A 22,494-nucleotide genomic window follows, 5' to 3' on the forward strand; every position below is an offset into this window, starting at 1 on the left:
CCTACGGTCGGGCTACGTGCAAAAAACGCAAGAAACGCACAGAGGGTGCGTGTGAAACGCACGAGAGCGCGCGTGTGACGTGCTGATTTTCGAGCCGTAGACCGGCCGCAGAGGTTCTTTGTCATGTCAAACAAACTCTACGGGCACTTACATTTTTTTTCAGGTTGCAAGACAAACTTACGGCCAACGCGCGTCTTTCTCCATGAACAAAAAAAAACGCAGCGATTTGGGAAGCGCCAAAAATCGCACGGCTAAAAAAATCGACGTCCAGTTGTGACCTAGGCTTTATAGAGGCTCTCTCATCTCCACCATTCACACCTACGGTCAATTTAGAGTCACCAGTTAACCTAACCTGCATGTCTTTGGACTGTGGGGGAAACCGGAGCACCCGGAGGAAACCCACGCGGAGAACATGCAAACTCCACACAGAAAGGCCCTCGCCGGCCACGGGGCTCGAACCCGGACCTTCTTGCTGTGAGGCGACAGCGCTAACCACTACACCACCGTGCCACCCAAAAGAGCCTTAAAAATTTTTGCTTGTGTTGTTTGAGTGTAGAAAAGTATGATTTTAAATCTGAATCATCAGTGTAACAGATAGAGATGTAATGATGCATCGTGATGTGATGCGAAAATGTGACCACATAGTGTAGAGTTCTCTTATTTATCTGTTAATTGCACATGTAATGCAGTTTCACTCTCTGAACACCAGAGATCCTAATCTGCACCAACTGTCATAGAGGTAAACTGTATATTGCGCATGCTAGTCACATGATCGTGTTCTTTTGTGACGAGCCTGCAAGATCTGCACTTGTGAAGTGTGATCACACGCGTTCTACATTACTAACGGTTAAAACGAGCTCCTCATAGGTTTTAAACGCCAGAGGTGGCAGGAATCGGGCATTTTAGCCCACTTTGGAGCTCTGTTTCTGCTGTGGAGCTCATTTGATCATTTTCAGAATCCCAGAACTCGCTTTATTTATGCGATCCAATTTTTGGGAGGAGAATTTTTAAACGTCTTTATTTTTAATATCCGGATGAACCTGTATGGTTTTGTTTACACTGTAGCAATTATGGACTGATTTTAGTTTTATACAAGCAACAATGTTTGCATTGTTTGTTTCAGAAATAAACACTACGTTCAGACTGCAACCTGAAACGACCCATATCCGATTTGTTGTGAAATCCGATTTTTTTGTTAGGCCGTTCACATTACCAATTATATTATATGAGACTTGTATGCAATCTCCAATATGAATGGAAAACGACCCAAAAGTGTCCCGCATGCGCAAATTGACACGTAATAAGCACATCTACATAATACGTAAACAAACAAAAAAAAGCGCACTCTTCAAGTTTGCAAGTAAAGCATGAAGATAAGGCGAGACCTGGCGATGTGGTTTTTGTTTTGTGGCGGCGGCGGAACTCACACAATAATCTGATTAATGTGGGCAGCAGACTAATGAGACCGAAGGTGTCAAATTACTGGAAATTTCCAGAACAATCTTATAATCTTGTAATACAGGATGGTTTAAGTTATAAATCAGTTATAGAAACTGTTTTATTTAATCAGGCTAACAGATCAACATCCAGGTCCCTACCAAATCCACCATTAGCTTGATCAATTCTATAAAAGTCTATTTAAATTCTGAAAACTGTACAAATGTTGTTGTTTTCCACCAAAGAGGCGGGATTAGCCAACGCAGAATAGTGACGTTTGTCTCTTGTTGATGACGTGTAGGTCGCATGAATGCGACCTGTCCGGTCAGACTGCAGTCGCATGTGAAAATAACGGATATGCATCGGAATTAGGACCACGTATCCAAGCGGCCTGGGTCACGTGAAAAAAATCGGATCTGTGTCGTTCAGATTGTCAATAACAAATCGGATACAGGTCGCATACGGGCAAAAAAATCGGATATGGGTCGTTTCAGGGTGCAGTCTGAACGTAGTCTAAGTGAAACTGAAGTCATTATCGGGGGTCGAAGCTAACCGTGAGCGGGGTGTGTTGTTCGACCTCTAATAACAGACCATCCTCCCTGTGACGTTTGATCGTACTGGGTGTAATTAAACGTACAGTTGATTAGCATTGTAGAAAAACGTAGCATGATGTAATTCAGCGGTGCATGCTGTGCACAGGTGTTATTAAATGTTATTAGGACACCGTGGACTGTTTTGAAGTGACTGGATGTGTAAATTAACACACGCGTGCCAACTTCAGTTGAGATTCTTTGTAAAGCCTAGGTCACAACCGGACATACGATTTTTTGGCCGTGCGATTTTTGGCGTTTCCCAAATCGCTGCGTTTTTTTTTTTTGTTCGTGGAGAAAGACGCACGTTGGCCGTAAGTTTGTCTTGCAACCTGAAAAAAAACCATAAGCGCCCGTAGAGTTTGTCTGACATGACAAAGAACCTCTGCGGCCGGTCTACGGCTCGAAAATCAGCACGTCACACGCACGCCCTCTGTGCGTTTCTTGCATTTTTTGCACGTAGACCGGCCGTAGGAGCGCGTACGGCCGGTTGTGACCGAGGCTTAATGAAGACATGCATTTCATCATGAGGGGTATAAAACTTTACACTGCTGGTTGTGTTCATCCTAAAATTCTTCTGTGCTCCGAGACCTTTTTTTAATTTCAAACTTTTACATGTAGGACTATTTCCTGAAGCTTTTTTTTTTCCATTTCATCTGTTGTGAATGCTGGTGAAAGATAAGTGCAGAATATTTCGTGAGCTCATGAGTCAGGACAAGTTGACTGCTCCAGGAACAACATAAACTTTAAGATTTGCAACGAAGATAAAATAATACTCCATTCTTGGAGTTTGGTAGCCAGACGTCCTCATTTTCTTACTTTATTCAGTTTTTTAAAAAAAAATAAAATAAGAGTAATTCCGTGCCAAATCACCAGATCATGTGTGCAAACTTGAACCATTTAGTGTGAACAGTTCAAAAGTTATTAGCCATCGAACTATGGATGTTTGATTGTAACACTTGTTTTTATGCTAAATACGGGGCCACGCCCCCTTTTTGAAGGCTTAATATCTCCAAAACTAGTGGAGATATTGGCCTAAAATTTTGCACAGTAATTATTAGTTACAAGGGCATCAAAATAAAAAAAATATGAAGCAAATCTGAGATGGTAAGTCGGGAGCTTTCTGGTGATTTGGCACAGAATTACCCATAATTTGTAACGTGACCTTGTTTGTTTAACGTTATTATTTCAGGCTGATCTTTTTCCTTCTGATTGGAAGTCGTGTAACGATTGAACCGTTTTATATCGTGTTGGTAAATCAGTAGTAACTTGTTTATTAGTAAAGCAGTCATTTTGCCGGTCAGTAACATCAAGAGGTGTTTGTATGTAAATAGAAATATAACAATGCGAATAGGTGGTGGAGATTTTACCCCAGCGTGGAGGAAGTTTTCACCGTGTTTCAGCACGAATATGACCGAATAAAGCCGTATTCGGATTGGATGAGTTTATCAGCAGGACATTGGTCATAAATATTTTACACATCTGTTCAGTGACGGTAACTCTCACATCTGCGCAAATGAGGATGGGTTCCCTTTTGAGTCTGGTTCCTCTCGAGGTTTCTTCCTCATGCCGTCTGAAGGAGTTTTTCCTTGCCACGGTCGCCACAGGCGTGCTCATTGGGGATCGATTAGGGATCAGATCAGCTCGTTCAAATTCTGTAAAGCTGCTTTGCGACAATGTTTATTGTTAAAAGCGCTATAGAAATAGGCTTGACTTGACATCTGGACATGACCACAAGAGGAGCGAGTTTCTAGGAGGTCGTATTTTCTACGAAGCCGGATCTTTGTGTCACGCAGTCGTAGGATGACATGATGAATCGGAATCCCAGTGACAGTTTGAAAACGCAATGAAACAATCACAAGGTATCCAACAAGCATCCGCGTTCAGCTTTGTTGAAAAGCAGCAGGTAACTCAGCCTGTAATTTCACCAGAGCAGGATGGAGGAAAACGCACCGTGCCGATCCGGATGGAAATAAAAACACGCAGCACCTGTACAATAGGAAGACACTCCAGAACCGCGTGTACAGTTTAATCCCAGAGGATGAAAATCACCTCTTCAGCTCGGAAACCGGAACTGTTCAGATTTTCATCTCGTATCCCTTAGAGTCCGTATCCCACCTGTGTCCGTCGTTTTACTCTGTTCGTGTAAACGCGTCATTTCACTTTTCAGTCTGCACGTGTCTGTCTTTAATGATTAAACACGTTCTCTAGCGATGGATCTCGTCTCATCTCATTATCTGTAGCCGCTTTATCCTGTTTTACAGGGTCGCAGGCAAGCTGGAGCCTATCCCAGCTGACTACGGGCGAAAGGCGGGGTACACCCTGGACAAGTCACCAGGTCATCACAGGGCTGACACATAGACACAGACAACCATTCACACTCACATTCACACCTACGGTCAATTTAGAGTCACCAGTTAACCTAACCTGCATGTCTTTGGACTGTGGGGGAAACCGGAGCACCCGGAGGAAACCCACGCAGACACGGGGAGAACATGCAAACTCCACACAGAAAGGCCCTCGCCGGCCACGGGGCTCGAACCCGGACCTTCTTGCTGTGAGGCGACAGCGCTAACCACTACACCACTGTGCCGCCCGCGATGGATCTTGATTTGAACAAATAATCTGCTTAGAAATGACGGCTGCACACCTGTGTGTGATAGTTGCTTGTTTTTACTGACTTGTGCTATTAGTTAATGCTGGGAGGAATAAAACAAAGAGAATATTACCTTTTTATGTCAGCGTATGAAATGATTCAACTTGCGTTCTCCTTTTTTTTTTTCCCCCCTAGTTCTACAAACATGTGGTCCAAAGTGTGGAGAAGTTCATTCAGAAGGTCAGTGATCTTACAAAGCCAAAATGTTCTCTTGTCAGAACTTGAAACCTTGACTCTTAACTGTCTTTTTTTTTTTTAAATAATTTTCCATAGTGCAAGCCTGAGTACAAGGTCCCCGGTCTGTACGTCATTGATTCAATTGTGCGTCAGTCGCGGCACCAGTTTGGCCAGGAGAAAGACGTGTTCGCACCACGCTTCAGCAAGAACATCATCTCCACCTTCCAGAACCTCTACAGATGCCCTTCTGATGATAAGGTACGCTCTCCGTGGTGTTGGTGTCAACTCCTGAGTCAAATCAGGGTTGATCAGGGTTGGGTTTTTTTTTTTTTGTTTGGTTGGTTGGGTTTTTTTTTTTTACAGTTTTGTTTTTATTATAAGACTGTACATGTAATTAATTACAGCTGTAGCTGCGTCTATCCTAACGGCAGAACGCATGGAACTGATTTGTAACATCGCACTCGTGTCTTAACCACAAGGAGGAGCTACTCATAAGTAACATGCGTGCACAAAAGTGTTGGGATGATCACAGGCCAAGAAAGAAACCACTCCGTGGCATTGCTTTAGCTTTAACATCTAAATATATAACTTGAATTCCGTTCATCTGTTTAATTCCCTAAAATCTACACTGGCTCAGTGACGTAAACACATCAAGATGGGTGTTTTTAAAAATCTTCAGCTGGTAGGTCTGACTCTGCACCGAGCCAGAATCTTCTACAAGTTCCTGTCTTGCGTCTGACCATTTTGTTGTTCCCTTTAGTGTTGCTATGAGTGACACGTGTGTGTGTGTGTGTAAAGCTTGTTGGGTAAAGTTTTAGATTTGACGTGATCAGGGTTCTTTCACGCCATCGTCGTTTACATAGATGCAGCTCAGATTAGAGGCAGAATGTAGCCTGGGAAATCCCATGCTGCTTTGCACAGTCGTTCCGATCTGAAAAGACAGCATGGAAACTATGGTCTAAAGGCTCGCCTGAGTTAGGGAGCCAGTCAGAGAGTGGGGAGGGGTGGAAAGACGGTGACGCGTACTACTCGACAAACGGAAGCTTGTAGTTTATTTGGGACTGTTTACGGATCACATTTAACATGGCGGCGAGCGATACGAACCAAACTTTCGATCAAGCTTTAGACACTGTTCTGAATAGTTTAGAGCGAAAGTTTGTTTTAAAAAAAGAACAGCGTTTGGCGTTACAATCTTTCTTCGTCTTCTTCGTCGCTCTAACTACGTCACCGGGTACAACTGCCATGATTGGGCATGGGCTACGTATACGCCAAATGATAGACATTCGCAACATCCAATAAACAGCCGTTGACAATCGTAAACCACACCTCCCCTACGAGAAATTCAATAGGCGGATTCCAGACCATATTTCACTTGTGATATGGTCTGGTGTTAACCAGACTAGGCGGAATGCTGTCGGAATGAAAATTCTTCATATATTCCGGGATATTCTAAAAATTCTGACTGCATTCTGAGCGCATTCCAAACATTCGGGCCCGTTCTTGGGGCCGGCCCGAATGTTTTGCTCATGCTCAAAACACTCGAGGTGCATTCGACGAGGAGAAATATCGAACGGCATTCGAAGCGCATTCTAACTGCATTCTAAATATTCTTATAGCATTCGAAACATTCTGATCGTATTCGAGGGAAAAATCGAAAGGGCAATCCACTTCAAATCCTGCCAGAATGTGCCTCGAATGAGCCGGAATGCCGTCGGAATGAAAATTCTTCGTAGATTCCGGGACATTCGAAGTGCATTCTAAGTATTCGAGCTGCATACTCTGAATTCTTAGACGTTCGAAATACACTGTATTGCCAAAAGTATTCGCTCACCTGCCTTGACTCACATATGAGCTTAAGGTGGTGTTTACATTAGACCATATCCGTATCGTTTTCGTTGCGGATGCACTGTCCATGCACATTAAAACGCTGGGAAACGACTCCACAGGCGGAACAATTTGAATCCGCCAGGGCCCACGTATTCAACCCAGTACGTATCTGATCCGGTGCTGTGTAAACATTGAGGAACGAGGATACGCAGTGCTGAGCTCTAGCTGACGTCGTCATTGGACAACATCACTGTGACATCCACCTTCCTGATTCGCTGGCGTTGGTCATGCCACGTTGGTCATGTGACGCGACTGCTGAAAAACGGCGCGGACTTCACTTCCTGCTATTTGTGTGTGTACGCGAATCATTTTAAAAACGTTAATCTGATGATCCGCTGATTCGAAATAATGTAAATAGGGCCTAAGTGACATCCCATTCCTAATCCATAGGGTTCAATATGACGTCGGTCCACCCTTTGCAGCTAGAACAGCTTCAACTCTTCTGGGAAGGCTGTCCACAAGGTTTAGGAGTGCGTTTATGGGAATTTTTGACCATTCTTCCAGAAGCGCATTTGTGAGGTCACACACTGATGTTGGACGAGAAGGCCTGGCTCTCAGTCTCCGCTCTAATTCGTCCCAAAGGTGTTCTGTCGGGTTGAGGTCAGGACTCTGTGCAGGCCAGTCAAGTTCATCCATGTCTTTATGGACCTTGCTTTGTGCACTGGTGCACAGTCATGTTGGAAGAGGAAGGGGCCAGCTCCAAACTGTAAAAACAGTCTGCATGCCTAGGTGCTTGATTTTATACACCTGTGGCCATGGAAGTGATCGGAACACCTGATTCCGATAATTTGGATGGGTGAGCAAATACTTTTGGCAATATAGTGTATATTCGGCGGCTATTCCGGGAGCCTTCTGACTACATTTGAGGTGAATTCGTAGAGCATTCGAGGCACCTTCCGACCAGACTTCGGGTGGTATTCGGGCAGCAATCGCACCGCACTCGTACGGCATTCGAAGTGCATTCTTAATATTCTTACTGCATTCGAGATATTTCGACTGTGTTCCAACTACATTCGAAAGCTAATACACCCAGAATGTGCAAGAATTGTGGGCGGCACAGTGGTGTAGTGGTTAGCACAGTCACCTCACAGCAAGAAGGTTCTGGGTTCGAACCCAGCTGCCGGCGAGGGCCTTTCTGGCCCTCATACTTTGAGCAATCTGTCATCGTAATAACAGCCAGATCCGTTTACATTCGTTCTTTTAGTGACCCCGATCACACAAAACCTGTCATCCTTCTTTGTGGATGTACTTTTAGGCTTACATCTCGACGTGCAGGCAGCCGGTAAAAGTGCGTGTAAGGCCCCTGTCACACTTATTCGGAATTTTCTTGATCTCCTCCAGATCTGTAGAGAGTTTATATGTTCGGAATCCATGTGCTGTGCATCATGGAAGTGACCTGGCCGTGTATGATGATCTCTGCTGTATGTTTTGTGGATCGTGAGCTTGGGAATCACGAGTAGATAAATCCCCATGCAATGGACCGAAGGAACCTGTTTGCCGTTTCAGAGCAAGATCGTCCGCGTCCTCAACCTGTGGCAGAAAAACAGCGTGTTTAAAAGTGACATCATCCAGCCGTTATTGGACATGGCAGCGGGACTCCCGCCCCCGAGCGTCACACCTGTTCCCGCCAGCACCGCTGTTCCTGTTAATAACGCCACTCCTGGTTAGTCTCTCTTTCATACACACAGAGTATGATGCATGTAAAGAAATGCCTTTAGAAATTAAATGTTTTATAAATTAAAAAAAAAAAAAGCTACTATAAACAGCACTAAACTGAAGAATCATTATTTGCCCTGATAACGCTTTACCTTTAAAAATCCATCAGTGGTTATCAGCTACACGAGTGCAGTTTTATGAGAATACTGGCTGAATTCCCCCCCCCCCCAATTACATATTAGGGTGCATCAGTTGCCCTCACTTTCATAAAATCTGATGCATTTTTGTTTGGGTGTTCCTTTTCACCAATAAAGACATCCTGTAAAATTTTTTGACCATATTCCAGGGGCTTCAAAGTTTGGGAGAATAGCAGGATACAAATAATTTACAACAGGGTGCAAAATGGTAAAATGTCTGCCAGCGGCAGACATAATGCATGCAAAGCGTGCAGGGATATATATATATATATATATATATATATATATATATATATATATATATATATATATATATAGATGCAAGTATGAATTTTTCATGGGGCGGGATGGTTTGGAACAGGCCATCTAAAATTGGGATAACATTTACCCGGGACAGGTATTTGAGGCGGGTTGTCTAGCTTAAGCTTGATTAGCGTTGTTACGCACGCCAGTGTTTCCCACAGAAATTTTGGAGACTATGGGGGCAGCCCATGGGGGCGCGGGGGTTGTTTAAAATTGAGTGCTATGTTAAATATTAAGTTATTACTGAAAAACTATTGATTAAAAAAAACAGACACTGAGAAATGGTCCTATAAACAACTTTACCAATATAAAAGATTAGCAGAACTACAAAAATGCAGAAAAATAGGCTTTACTTATCCAAATGCACCTGTTGGTTCAAAAGTTAAAGTGCACAGAACCTCACAGCACAACATGAAGTTACCTTAAAATATAATATAAATGCCTCAGCTTTCATGTAAGAAAAAAAACTATTAATACTAGTACTGTGTGCAGTCAGTCTCTCCTGAAGATTAAATTAAACAATAATTATAAACTAATAAAATAAATGGCTCAGGCTTCATAGAAGAAAAAAACAATTTGAACAGAATCTCACAGTATGATGCTGAAGCTGCCTAAACAATGGAAAATAAAATACCATTTTGGCAAAAACGTTGGCATCCATTAATTTCTTGTATTAAGTAAAAAAATATGTTGCCAGATACTGCTGACGTTTTACAGCCCAAAATATGTTCAAAACCCGCCAAAATGCACTTAAAACCGCCCAAATTGGACGGGAAACCGCGCAATCTGGCAACACAGGTGGCAGTAATGGCTGCACTCATGTCGAGGATGTAAACACAGTTGACGCGGCAATGGACATACAGGACATAGTGGATGTAATTTACGTTCACAACTTTTTTTGCTTTTTTTGTCAGAAATATTTAATATTAAATTTTGTGACTCGACTGACAATAGCCAGCGGCATAACAAGCCATAGCTGGCGATTTGCCGCCGGTGACCGGCTACTTTTGAGACCGCTGTATTCAAAAGTCTAATGGTGGCACCATGAGGTTCATTTTTTGCCAAAAAACACTTATTTTATGTTTTCGCGTAAGGTTTGAATCACAATGTTGGACTCCGTTTATTGATTTCTTGTGAGCCAGAGATCATGTTAAGAACCTTTGCAAGGGATTGAGAAGCGTTAATGTGATTCATAATACATTTGTATTGTTTAAAAGTAGTTGAACAATGATTCAATGAACAGCTAAAACTCAAACTGTGCTTGATAATATATTTAGAATATGGACTAAAAATGTGGATCTCAAACTGGAAAACTTCACAGGTGAAGACTCGTGGCTGTTCTTTGCAGCTTTTGATATATTTGATGATCATCTGCTCTCAACACCAGTGTCACAATGGGATGGCTTGGCGTCTTACCAGAGGATAAAGGCAACACTCACAAACTTCATTGTGACAAATGATGTGGCAGAGCGTGGGGTTCCACTCGCCCATGAGAAAGTTGGTTCTGCCACAATAGAAGAAAGAGTCCAGAACATTGTGCCAGTTGTAGCAAAAGACAGAGTAATGGTTCCAAATCTGAGACGGCCACATAGGAAATAGACGTTGAGAATTTGCTTCTTAACATTTCACTTGTATCTTCATTTGTCTTGAAAACAGGTAATCCAGCATCATTATAACTTTAATAGGGGCGAGCATAGGCGGCAAGCTTAAAACCAGGGTTAGAACATTAATAGATAATGCTAGTGACACCCTAAAATAAACCTCCAAATATTTTTAGACATTCTAGCATGGATGCAAACGGCGCACCTTTTGGCAGATGCCGCCTTTTTCACGGCTGTCTGGGGGACTTGTGTGAATCGTGCAGATCTGATGAGGTTTTTTGTTTTGTTTTGGGGGGGCGCGTTGGAGTGTCTGATATAATTTCATCAAAGTAAATTCTGTATGAAAATTACTAAATAAGCAAATGCCGTTACAGTCCATGAAACATAGGAAGTATAAGTATGAGAAGAATCAGAAAGCTGCGCACGTAAAGCCAATTACGTAACTTACGTAACTTGCGTTGGACTGATGGAAATCCTTGTGCATGCAGTGAAGTGCAGCCAGCAGCAGATAATGGCGCGCAGCCAATTGGCTTTACGTGCACAGCTTTCTGATTCTTCTCATACTTATATTTCCTATGTTTCATGGACTGTAACGGCATTTGCTTATTTAGTAATTTTAATACAGAATTTACTTTGATGAAATTATAATCAGACACTCCAACGCCCCCCCCCCCCAAAAAAAAAAAAAAAACCTCATCGGATCTGCACGATTCACACAAGTCCCCCAGACAACCGTGAAAAAGGCGGCATCCGCCAAAAGGTGCGCCGTTTGCATCCATGTTCTAGACATACTGTCTACAGTATCTAAAGCCTAGGTCACAACCGGACGTACGATTTTTTGGCCGTGCGATTTTTGGCGTTTCCCAAATCGCTGCGGTTTTTTTTTTTGTTCGTGGAGAAAGACGCATGTTGGCCGTAAGTTTGTCTTGCAACCTGAAAAAAACGTAAGCGCCCGTAGGAGTTTGTTTGACATGACAAAGAACCTCTGCGGACAGTCTACGGCTCAAAAATCAGCACGTCACACGCGCACCCTCCGTGCGTTTCATGCGCGCCCTCCGTGCGTTTCTTGCGTTTTTTTCACGTAGACCGGCCGTAGGAGCACGTACGGCTGGTTGTGACCTAGGCTTAAGATATTTGGTATACTCTATAAGGTGCCATAATGTTTCATGAAAAGTGATCGAAATTTTGTCAAAAGTCATAAAATAGCAGCTTTTCCATAACTTTGAGCTCCTGGTGCCACCATTAAACTTTTGAATTTTGTCAAAATATTCACCCAGTGTGTTTTCTTACCAAAAGGAACATAAAAACAAAAATGCATCATGATCGGAGGAACTTTTCATTTTTAGGGGGCAACTGATGCAGCCTATTACATAATCTTGCCTTTTCTTTCTTTTTTTTACTAGGATAAAAAGGTTTGTATAATGTGTGATCTTAAAGTTTGGAAATATGAGTGTTTTGGCTGACCAATAAAACAAAAAATGGAAATGGACGTACGAGACAAAATTTCTTTGAAAAAATTTAAACTTTTGCACACTTTATGCAATCAAGCATGATTTTTTTTTTTTTAAGTTTAAAGGAACAGTCCACCGTACTTCCATAATGAAATATGCTCTTATCTGAATTGAGATGAGCTGCTCCGTACCTCTCCGAGCTTTGCGCGACCTCCCAGTCAGTCAGACGCGCTGTCACTCCTGTTAGCAATGTAGCTAGGCTCAGCATGGCCAATGGTATTTTTTGGGGCTGTAGTTAGATGCGACCAAACTCTTCCACGTTTTTCCTGTTTACATAGGTTTATATGACCAGTGATATGAAACAAGTTCAGTTACACAAATTGAAACATGGCAATTTTCTATGCTATGGAAAGTGCGCACTATAATGACAGGCGTACTAACACCTTCTGCGCGCTTCGGCAGCGCATTCATATCTGAGCTCCGTATCAATGCGCTGCCGAAGCGCGCAGAAGGTGTTAGTACGCCTGTCATTATAGTGCGGACTTTCCATAGCATAGAAAATCGCCACGTTTCAATTTGTGTAACTGAACTTGTTTCATATCACTGGTCATATAAACCTGTGTAAACAGGAAAAACGTGGAAGAGTTTGGTCGCATCTAACTACAGCCCCAAAAAATACCATTGGCCATGCTGAGCCTAGCTACATTGCTAACAGGAGTGACAGCGCGTCTGACTGCATCTGACTGACTGGGAGGTCGCGCAAAGCTCGGAGAGGTACGGAGCAGCTCGTCTCAATTCAGATAAGAGCATATTTCATTATGGAAATACGGTGGACTGTTCCTTTAAGTTCTTTCAAGCCTCTATTTCAGTCATAGATGTTTTATTCTCTCATCCTTTTTAGATCATCTTATTACATCGGATTTATTTTAATTTTTTGATTCCCTTCCTACTGGTTAAATTAGAAGACGCTGCCAGTTTGACATTACTTTCTCATACTTTTAATTTAAAGGTTGGTTTGTTTTCTCATAGTTTGTCGTCTGAGACACCAGCGATGAGGATTGGTTCAAACTGAACTGATTTTTTTATTATTATTATGATTATTATTATTAATTAAAGTTTGACAGGATACAACCCCGATTCCAAAAAAGTTGGGACAAAGTACAAATTGTAAATAAAATCGGAATGCAATAATTTACAAATCTCAAAAACTGATATTGTATTCACAATAGAACATAGACAACATATCAAATGTCGAAAGTGAGACATTTTGAAATTTCATGCCAAATATTGGCTCATTTGAAATTTCATGACAGCAACACATCTCAAAAAAGTTGGGACAGGGGCAATAAGAGGCTGGAAAAGTTAAAGGTACAAAAAAGGAACAGCTGGAGGACCAAATTGCAACTCATTAGGTCAATTGGCAATAGGTCATTAACATGACTGGGTATAAAAAGAGCATCTTGGAGTGGCAGCGGCTCTCAGAAGTAAAGATGGGAAGAGGATCACCAATCCCCCTAATTCTGCGCCGACAAATAGTGGAGCAATATCAGAAAGGAGTTCGACAGTGTAAAATTGCAAAGAGTTTGAACATATCATCATCTACAGTGCATAATATCATCAAAAGATTCAGAGAATCTGGAAGAATCTCTGTGCGTAAGGGTTAAGGCCGGAAAACCATACTGGGTGCCCGTGATCTTCGGGCCCTTAGACGGCACTGCATCACATACAGGCATGCTTCTGTATTGGAAATCACAAAATGGGCTCAGGAATATTTCCAGAGAACATTATCTGTGAACACAATTCACCGTGCCATCCGCCGTTGCCAGCTAAAACTCTATAGTTCAAAGAAGAAGCCATATCTAAACATGATCCAGAAGCGCAGACGTCTTCTCTGGGCCAAGGCTCATTTAAAATGGACTGTGGCAAAGTGGAAAACTGTTCTGTGGTCAGACGAATCAAAATTTGAAGTTCTTTATGGAAATCAGGGACGCCGTGTCATTCGGACTAAAGAGGAGAAGGACGACCCAAGTTGTTATCAGCGCTCAGTTCAGAAGCCTGCATCTCTGATGGTATGGGGTTGCATTAGTGCGTGTGGCATGGGCAGCTTACACATCTGGAAAGACACCATCAATGCTGAAAGGTATATCCAGGTTCTAGAGCAACATATGCTCCCATCCAGATGACGTGTCTTTCAGGGAAGACCTTGCATTTTCCAACATGACAATGCCAAACCACATACTGCATCAATTACAGCATCATGGCTGCGTAGAAGAAGGGTCCGGGTACTGAACTGGCCAGCCTGCAGTCCAGATCTTTCACCCATAGAAAACATTTGGCGCATCATAAAACGGAAGATACGACAAAAAAAAAAAAAAAAGACCTAAGACAGTTGAGCAACTAGAATCCTACATTAGACAAGAATGGGTTAACATTCCTATCCCTAAACTTGAGCAACTTGTCTCCTCAGTCCCCAGACGTTTACAGACTGTTGTAAAGAGAAAAGGGGATGTCTCACAGTGGTAAACATGGCCTTGTCCCAACTTTGAGATGTGTTGTTGTCATGAAATTTAAAATCACCTAATTTTTCTCTTTAAATGATACATTTTCTCAGTTTAAACATTTGATATGTCATCTATGTTCTATTCTGAATAAAATATGGGATTTTGAAACTTCCACATCATTGCATTCCGTTTTTATTTACAATTTGTACTTTGTCCCAACTTTTTTGGAATCGGGGTTGTATGTTTAAAGGCTGTGTAGTAGATGTGCCCATTTCAGAAACAACATGAAACACATAAATGACCACAGAACATCATTATTATACTGCAGTCCTTTTTGAGCTTTCTTTTTTTCCTGACCCGGCTCACTGTGTTTCTGAGTTAATCAGTTTGTCCTGATCCAACAGGCACTCCTGCTACTCCAGCCACTCCAGCCAACATCATGCCCAGTTTACCGGACTGGGCCTCTCAGATCTCCAACTCTGACACCGTGGCAGCTGTAGCACAGATCCTACAGAGCCCTCAAGGGCAGCAGGTCAGCCCCCGTCTCACTCACTGGTTCCCCCGCGCTATCCGTGGCATGGTGTGTGATTATGTCATTTGGGGTCTCTGAAAACGAGCGTCATTAGTAGAGTCTTTGAGTTGGGTAACATGGGCTTGATTGCTTGGCAGAGAAGTAAAGAGCTCCTCTGTTTTCACTGTGCAATTAAGTGGAGTGGAATATAATGGGGTGTGCAGGAGTTTCCAAAAATCCTTGGCCGCGAGTGATAAAATCCCATCTGCTGTTTAGCACTGCGCAGTGTCTCCAGTGTTTGTCTTTAAATAGAAGTGAAATGAATGAATCCAGCAAAGGAAAAGAAGCTTAGACATCTTGAAATGGATATTGTGAAGATTTTACTTTATAATCCTAGTTAACATGACCTCATTTCTTCTTACTTGATTCATGTACATACATACACGGTCAGGGCTTTCCAGGTGAAGAGCTGCTTCCAGTGCACAAAAAGGATCAGGAATCGCTGATGAGTTCCACAGGCCATCAAGTTCTAAAAAAAAAAAAAAGTCCTTCCTGTGTCATATGGCGCGTTAGGGCGGCGCCGATCTCCGTTTCCGTAGCCCTCGGCCTCCCGTTACAGTGGGGGGGCGAGTCTTCTGGTAACCATGAGAGTTTGACTCCCCACTCGCATCTGTATTGCAGCGTGCCTTGCCAGACGGCAGTAGGTACCATTTTTATGGTCTTTGGTACGACCCGACTGCGAGTAGAACTCGCGATCTCCCGATCAGGTTGGCCTCATATTAATAACAGATAAAGCCTGTTTTAAGGGGTGTTCACACAGCAACTTTTACTCCGGTGTAGCACCGGGGCTGCCCCGGTAGAGCGTTCACACGGTACAAAGTTATACCAGTGTAGCCCCTGAAAGCTGCTTAAACCGGTGCAAATCTAACCCTGCTCGGGAGATGGTTTAAGAAATTTACTCCGGAGTAAATGCTAGTTTGCGGGGCAGCACCGATATAAAATGGGCCGTCTGAACGCTACGGGGTAGACTCGCTACGCATGAGGAGAGTTGATTACATACGGGCATCGCATAATTTGCATCCTGGTATTTTGCGCTTCCAAAATGGCGAATATCAACAACAACAGAACTGCGTGTCTTCCAGTGTTGCCAGATTGGGCGGTTTTAAGTGCATTTTGGCGGATTTGAACATATTTTGGGCTGGAAAACGTCAGCAGTATCTGGCAACACTGGTGTCTTCATCATCCATGTTGTTTTCCCGGCGCTTGGTGATGCCATGACAACCGGGAAAAGGAAGTACATTTTCACGCATGCGCATATTTCATTTCCGCATTATTACTATCATATAGCACGGTCGCAAAAACTGCCGTGTGAACGCAAGTGGGGCTGCACCGGTGCTAACACGCTTCTCTCTAGTAAGCAGGTTTGTGACGTGTGAACGCTCCACAAAATTTACACCGGTGTAAGATATATCGCAACAACATACATCGGTGCAGCATCGATGCAAATATGTGCCGTGTGAACACCCCTATAGAACGAGGTTTTCCAAAAACATGAGTGGGGTTTAAATTAAGAAAATAAAACTGCATGTTGTTTAATCAGGGTGATTTCACGATACAAGAATTATCTACAGCAAGTATCTCCGCTGGTATTTATTTAAATTTTATAATGAGCCTGTTTACAGCTTCGGTTTTACAGTCCTGATTTCAGATTTGCGAGCAGCCCTGACCTTGTTAATGAGTAATTAATTACAGAAGTGGATTACACACTAATGGCAGCAGCTCGAGCCAACCGCAGCCTCCCCAACGCCTGGGGTGATTCGATCATCAATCAGAGATAAACAGAGGCCACGATGGGTGGATTAACACTTGTAGCAGTGCTGCAGTATTTTAATTACTATCCTTCTGCTAACTTTTCAAAAAGCTACAGTATCACACGATCATGCTTCCTGATTTATCAGCTCTAATTTAAACTTTTCACCTGTTCCATTGTGCACTCTTAAAACTAGGCTTGGGTTCGAGACCTTTTCCACATATCACTATTTTCAGATATTTGGTAATTGTCAAATATAATGCTAGCTGCTGCGGTGCATCCTTAAATCTATAGTGTAGGCCTGCATGTATGCTGATATAAATATTTAAGCACTGCCTAAAAGCTGAGCTCCCAATAAGCACTGGGATAAACACCTGTCTATCTCATCTCATTATCTGTAGCCGCTTTATCCTTCTACAGGGTCGCAGGCAAGCTGGAGCCTATCCCAGCTGACTACGGGCGAAAGGCGGGGTACACCCTGGACAAGTCGCCAGGTCATCACAGGGCTGACACATAGACACAGACAACCATTCACACTCACATTCACACCTACGGTCAATTTAGAGTCACCAGTTAACCTAACCTGCATGTCTTTGGACTGTGGGGGAAACCGGAGCACCCGGAGGAAACCCACGCGGACACGGGGAGAACATGCAAACTCCACACAGAAAGGCCCTCGCCGGCCACGGGGCTCGAACCCAGGACCTTCTTGCTGTGAGGCGACAGCGCTAACCACTACACCACCGTGCCGCCCCACCTGTCTATCTTATGGGAATAAAGATACAAATTTCATTGTCTGGTGGTCAAGCGTTTGAGATGCAGGACGCCATAGGGTCGCAAAAATCAGCTCGATGCACTGCCGTGTTCTCTTAAAGTGCATATCACGGGTAAATTCAGGAGCGAGATCAATGTAATTCTCCGATTTTATATTAAACTTTGGTCAAATATCTGTAACATTCTGCATTCTCTGCAATTTTTTTTTACCTTACGCAATACCAGAAAAATTCAGTTGAAATCAAGCCATTTGAGTTGAATTGGTCCGCCTCTGAAAAAACTCGGCATTTGGATTTCCCGGCAAACATTGATTTTCGTGACGTCGCGTGCGGGACGCCTCCCTCTGAATCCTACGCCAGCGCTGGTTTGTTTATGAGAAAACGACCTGGTGGTTTTCTGCAAATTTCTTCGACGTTATTGCGTAATTATTAAAATGGTGAACAGATGTATCGTAGGAGGGTGTAGCAACACCAATCTTGATGGGATTAGTACTCATCGTTTCCCAAAAGACCGGACAATGAGAGAGAAACAGGAGCGCTTGGTCTACACAGGCTGTGCACTGAAACCGTGCAAAGCTCGCGCAGCCTGCTGGCGCTTCCGCAGGTGACGTCACGAATCTGGCTCCAGACTCCCTTGGGATTTTTCCAGACACGTTTTGTTATTTTATTTTTTTCTGCTGTAGACAGATGGCCTTGTGCAAAATTACCCTTCTGGATGAGTGTGTAAAGGGACATACTTTCATATAAAAAAAAAAACACGAAATTGGTCCAGAATATGCACTTTAAGTACGGAGCTTCACATGTGTTGAGCTCCACACAGACAGTGTCATAACAGGACGCCCCACTAGATGGAGCCATATTACATGTCAGAGGAGTGGTGGTGAGCAGTTGTGTTACGTATATGCAGGATATATTATACCTCCCCTCCGTCCTCAAATCCCAAACCTGAATTACCCGTTTAAATGGCATTTTAAACCGTTGATGTCTCAAGAATATTAAGAAAACAGCAAGCTGAGAAGTAATCAATATAGCGATTGATTGAGGTCCCGTATGCTCTGTTTGCAGTTGCAGCAGTTGGTGCAAAGTCTGCAGATGCAGCAGCAGAAGCCTCAGCCGTCTCTCCTGCAGGCGCTGGACGCTGGTCTGGTGGTCCAGCTGCAGGCCCTCACTGCTCAGCTCACAGCGGCCGCAGCAGCCAACACACTCAATCCGCTCGAGCAGAGAGTCTCATCCTTCAACAAGGTGAAGAACACACACACACACACACACACACCATTCAATAAATACGATATAAAAAATTTCGCCGACTCCAAATGGTTTTCCTTTGAGTTTTGAATTTCTTCACTGGCCGCTTTCTGTCACGCGTGCACGCACGGTTTTAACATCCTCCCGTCCTCTTACAGAAACTCTTGGGACAGTTTGACTTTGGCGGCGAGTCCGAACCGAGTGAGGATTCTAAAAAGGACACGGCAGCACCTCAGTTGTATGTACTACTTTTAAATTTGTTTATCTTGTTCACGCTAATGTCAGGCATCCATCCAGGAAGCTAGGTATACCCTGCAGGAAGTTTCATGCACTTCTGCGGGAGAAAGAAGGACGGATGATGGAATCGACCGGTCTTTTCCCCTCTGTTTCAGGCCCATGGTTTCGGAGTCCATTAACAACTCCCTCTTCCATCAGTTGGCTGAGCAGCTCCAGCAGCAGAACCTCGAACAATTTCAGAAGCAAATTCTAGAGCACCAACAGCATCAGCAGAAGGTAAAGGAGACCGGGGAGAAGCATCACAGCTACTTTTATACGTATAGTTTTAGAAGCAAATCATTTCTCTGACATGCCATGAAACTCTTGTAGTAAGTTATGAGGCAGTGTTTAAATGAGGAATGTAACGTTTCCTTTCCTCAGTCCATAGCCATGGAGAGCCAGGAGAGCATCTTCGGTCCCGAGAACTCAGCCCCTCCAACACAGAGCAGCATCCAACCACAGCTCCAGGAACAGGAAACCAAACTGGATGATTCTATTGACAACCAACAACAGGCAAGAACAAATCCGATTCCCTGACCAGCTTTGATTGGCTGTAATTATGTTAATCGTTTCCACCCTCACTTAGACTGTAAACCTGGACTCTCATAGAAGTTTTATAAAAGTAATTTCAAGCGATGAATAAAATGATAGTGCATACCTGTCAACTTTGAGGTTTGAAAAAAAGGGATATTTCCCAGATTTTTAACTCAAAATAAGGGAAAATTTCGGAAAGTCATACCCTTCACCAAAAGTGGGTGTGTAGTTGAATGGGGGGCAGTTTTCTATCTAGTATTTGTGATTTCCTGTACTCTGGTGCATGTTGGTGATAGCCAAGACCCAAACTCAATATGCTTATGGTTTATAGAGTGCATTTGTGAATAAACTATACATTTATTTTTATTTGCTTTCAGTGGTACCAGTTATTTCCCAAATTAAGGGCTAAAATACGTATCTTATGTTAAAATAAGAAAGGTCATTATATAACCAGTCAATAAATTCAATTCCATTGCAATTTATTATGGTTTTACCATAGTCATGGCCTCGGAACACTAGATAGATAGATAGATAGATAGATAGATAGATAGATAGATAGATAGATAGAGTAATAAAGAGATAAAGAGTAATATAAGATATTAAACCAAGAGTGATTTAAAATGGGTAAGTTTCAGATAGAAAATAAAATAGCCAATGAGTGGCTAAAACAGTTAATACACCAATTAGTTTACACTTGGCTATTTATGAGGTCTTAGCCAGGACATACTTAATGTAAACATGTGTAGCTTACCTTTGATTATTTGGGAGGCTTTCGTTTTCCCCATGGAAAATTTCTTTGCGATGGAAGAGTCTGGGAACATTCCAGCCATGCACTTGTTGAAATCATCAAAGAAAGAGAGGCTAATGTTTTTCTTAGCTATTAGCATCGCCATCTTCACCTCAGACCTAATCAGTGTTGCCAGATACTGCTGACGTTTTCCAGCCCAAAATATGTTCAAAACCCGTCAAAATGCACTTGAAACCGCCCAACTTGGCGGGAAACCTCCCAATCTGGCAACACTGGACCTGATCACTTGTTCAGCCTCGCCTCCGGACGTAGTTATGTAATTACTGATGCCTGAGAGGGCGGGGACGTGAATTCATGGCCCGACTTCCTGCTGTAAACTCCTGTCAGAGGCGCGTCATGAATTCTGGACCTACCGACTTTTTTATATTGTGAAAATACGGGATATTTTCAGGAAAATAAAAAAACGGGAAGACAGCGGGAAATAAGTCAAAATAAGGGATTTCCCGGGAAAAACGGGAGGGTTGACAGGTATGTGATAGTGTGATGTAAGAATTTCAACATCATCCAGTAGAGCTCGGCGATAAATCGAGTTTATCGATTAATTCGAATTTACAGTTAAGGACGATGTGCTTTTATGAAAATCGGTTTTCTCTCAGTTTTAACTTCCACCACTGACGCTCCCCTCTGTGCATGTGCAGAATGATCGGGTACCGACACTATCACCCTCCTCCTGCGCGCTTGCCACAGACACACACAAACAGCATGGCAGCGATTGGGGGAAAGCCACAACTTGTGCCCAAGAAAGGAGTAACTTCCTCTGTGATCTGGAATTGGTTCTGTTAGGGTTTTGCTGGGATTCGAACCCGGGTCGTTGGTGTGATAATCCAGCAAATCCCCACTAGGCCACCAGGGGGATGACTCAAGTGCAGAGGCGTGAGGCGAAAGTAGAGTATCAAAAAAAAAGTTTATTTACACTATTTACAATCCAATGGAAAAAACAAAAAGAAAATCCAAAAGCTCAGAAGATAAACCAAAATAAAAATATCCAAAGGTCAAATGTCCAAAAACAAAAGGAAAGGCAAAATGCTGAACGCTCAGAAGATCAAAAAGGTACAAAGTCCAAAGAAAGCAAAAATATCAAAAACACAAGGGCACAGGCAAGATACGTGGGACAGCAGAAACTAGCACTAGACAGCATAGCATAAAGACTCCGTGACAAGGGAACAAACAGAGGGGTATTTATACACAAAACAATTAAGGAACAGGGCGGGGCAGAAAACAGGCAATCAAGACAAACACAAAACATAGTGGCGGCCTCTAGAGGCCAAAACAAACATGACAAGATAAACATAACAGCGGCCTCTAGAGGCCAAAACAGTCCCAGTCCTAACAGGTTCGGTTTTGCGGCGTCGGACGCAGACCAAACAAGTCCTCGTTGTAAGGCGTGTTTGAAAACGGTTGCTTCCAAAGGAAGCAGCACGACGAATTTATTCCAACACCTTAAACAGAAGCACGCAGCGGAGCGGAAGAAGTGCTGCTCCCAGCGGAATGAACACAGCCGCAGCACGAGCGCACCATCCACAGTAAAGCAAGCGACCGTCCCCGACACGTTTTCGAACTGTGCACGTTACGATAAGAATGGGGCGCGGTGGAAGGCAATCGCAGATGCTATCGCGATGTTATCTCATCTACAAGCTTGTTTTTTGGCTTCTTTTTGGTTTCTGGTTGCACTTTAACCCCAAAGGGGGAATTTAAGCGAAAACACAATAAAGGTAAAACTTGTTTTGAACCATTTCTTTGTCATCTGTAGTTTGATTTTTAGTCGGGGTAGAAAAAATTCGATTAAAATCAAAAATCGGATTTTTTGTGAAAAAAAATCGAAGATTTTTTTTTTTTAGGCCATATCGCCCAGCTCTAGCATCCAGAGATAGAAACAAACTGAATACAAACAGAAGGATGGAAAAATGAAATGAAATTTTACATCTGTAATAACCTGTAATAACTACATGTTGACTCCTCCCCCTTTAGCCACAGCGTGACTGAGTCATTCACTGCACTAAGAGGAAGCAGAAACGCGCAGAAATGTAAACCACAGGGAAAAAAAGAAGAGATAATGTCATTTTAAAAGCAGTCAGGTTGAA

The 22,494-nt window shown here is 43.0% G+C and overlaps 1 protein-coding gene across 2 annotated transcripts in view; it reads left to right on the forward strand.

The window, feature by feature from the left end:
* Positions 1–22,494, forward strand: part of scaf8 (SR-related CTD-associated factor 8) — a 122,406-nt gene that overhangs the window by 90,610 nt on the left and 9,302 nt on the right. For both annotated transcript variants that reach the window (XM_060933763.1, XM_060933764.1), the window contains exons 3-10: positions 4,819–4,863; positions 4,957–5,118; positions 8,254–8,410; positions 14,861–14,988; positions 18,616–18,792; positions 18,954–19,033; positions 19,188–19,308; positions 19,453–19,584. In XM_060933763.1, the coding sequence (XP_060789746.1) occupies positions 4,819–4,863; positions 4,957–5,118; positions 8,254–8,410; positions 14,861–14,988; positions 18,616–18,792; positions 18,954–19,033; positions 19,188–19,308; positions 19,453–19,584 (1,002 nt within the window). The remainder of the gene's footprint in view (positions 1–4,818; positions 4,864–4,956; positions 5,119–8,253; positions 8,411–14,860; positions 14,989–18,615; positions 18,793–18,953; positions 19,034–19,187; positions 19,309–19,452; positions 19,585–22,494) is intronic.

This window comes from Neoarius graeffei, chromosome 11 (assembly GCF_027579695.1).
Source record: "Neoarius graeffei isolate fNeoGra1 chromosome 11, fNeoGra1.pri, whole genome shotgun sequence".
NCBI lineage: Eukaryota > Metazoa > Chordata > Actinopteri > Siluriformes > Ariidae > Neoarius > Neoarius graeffei.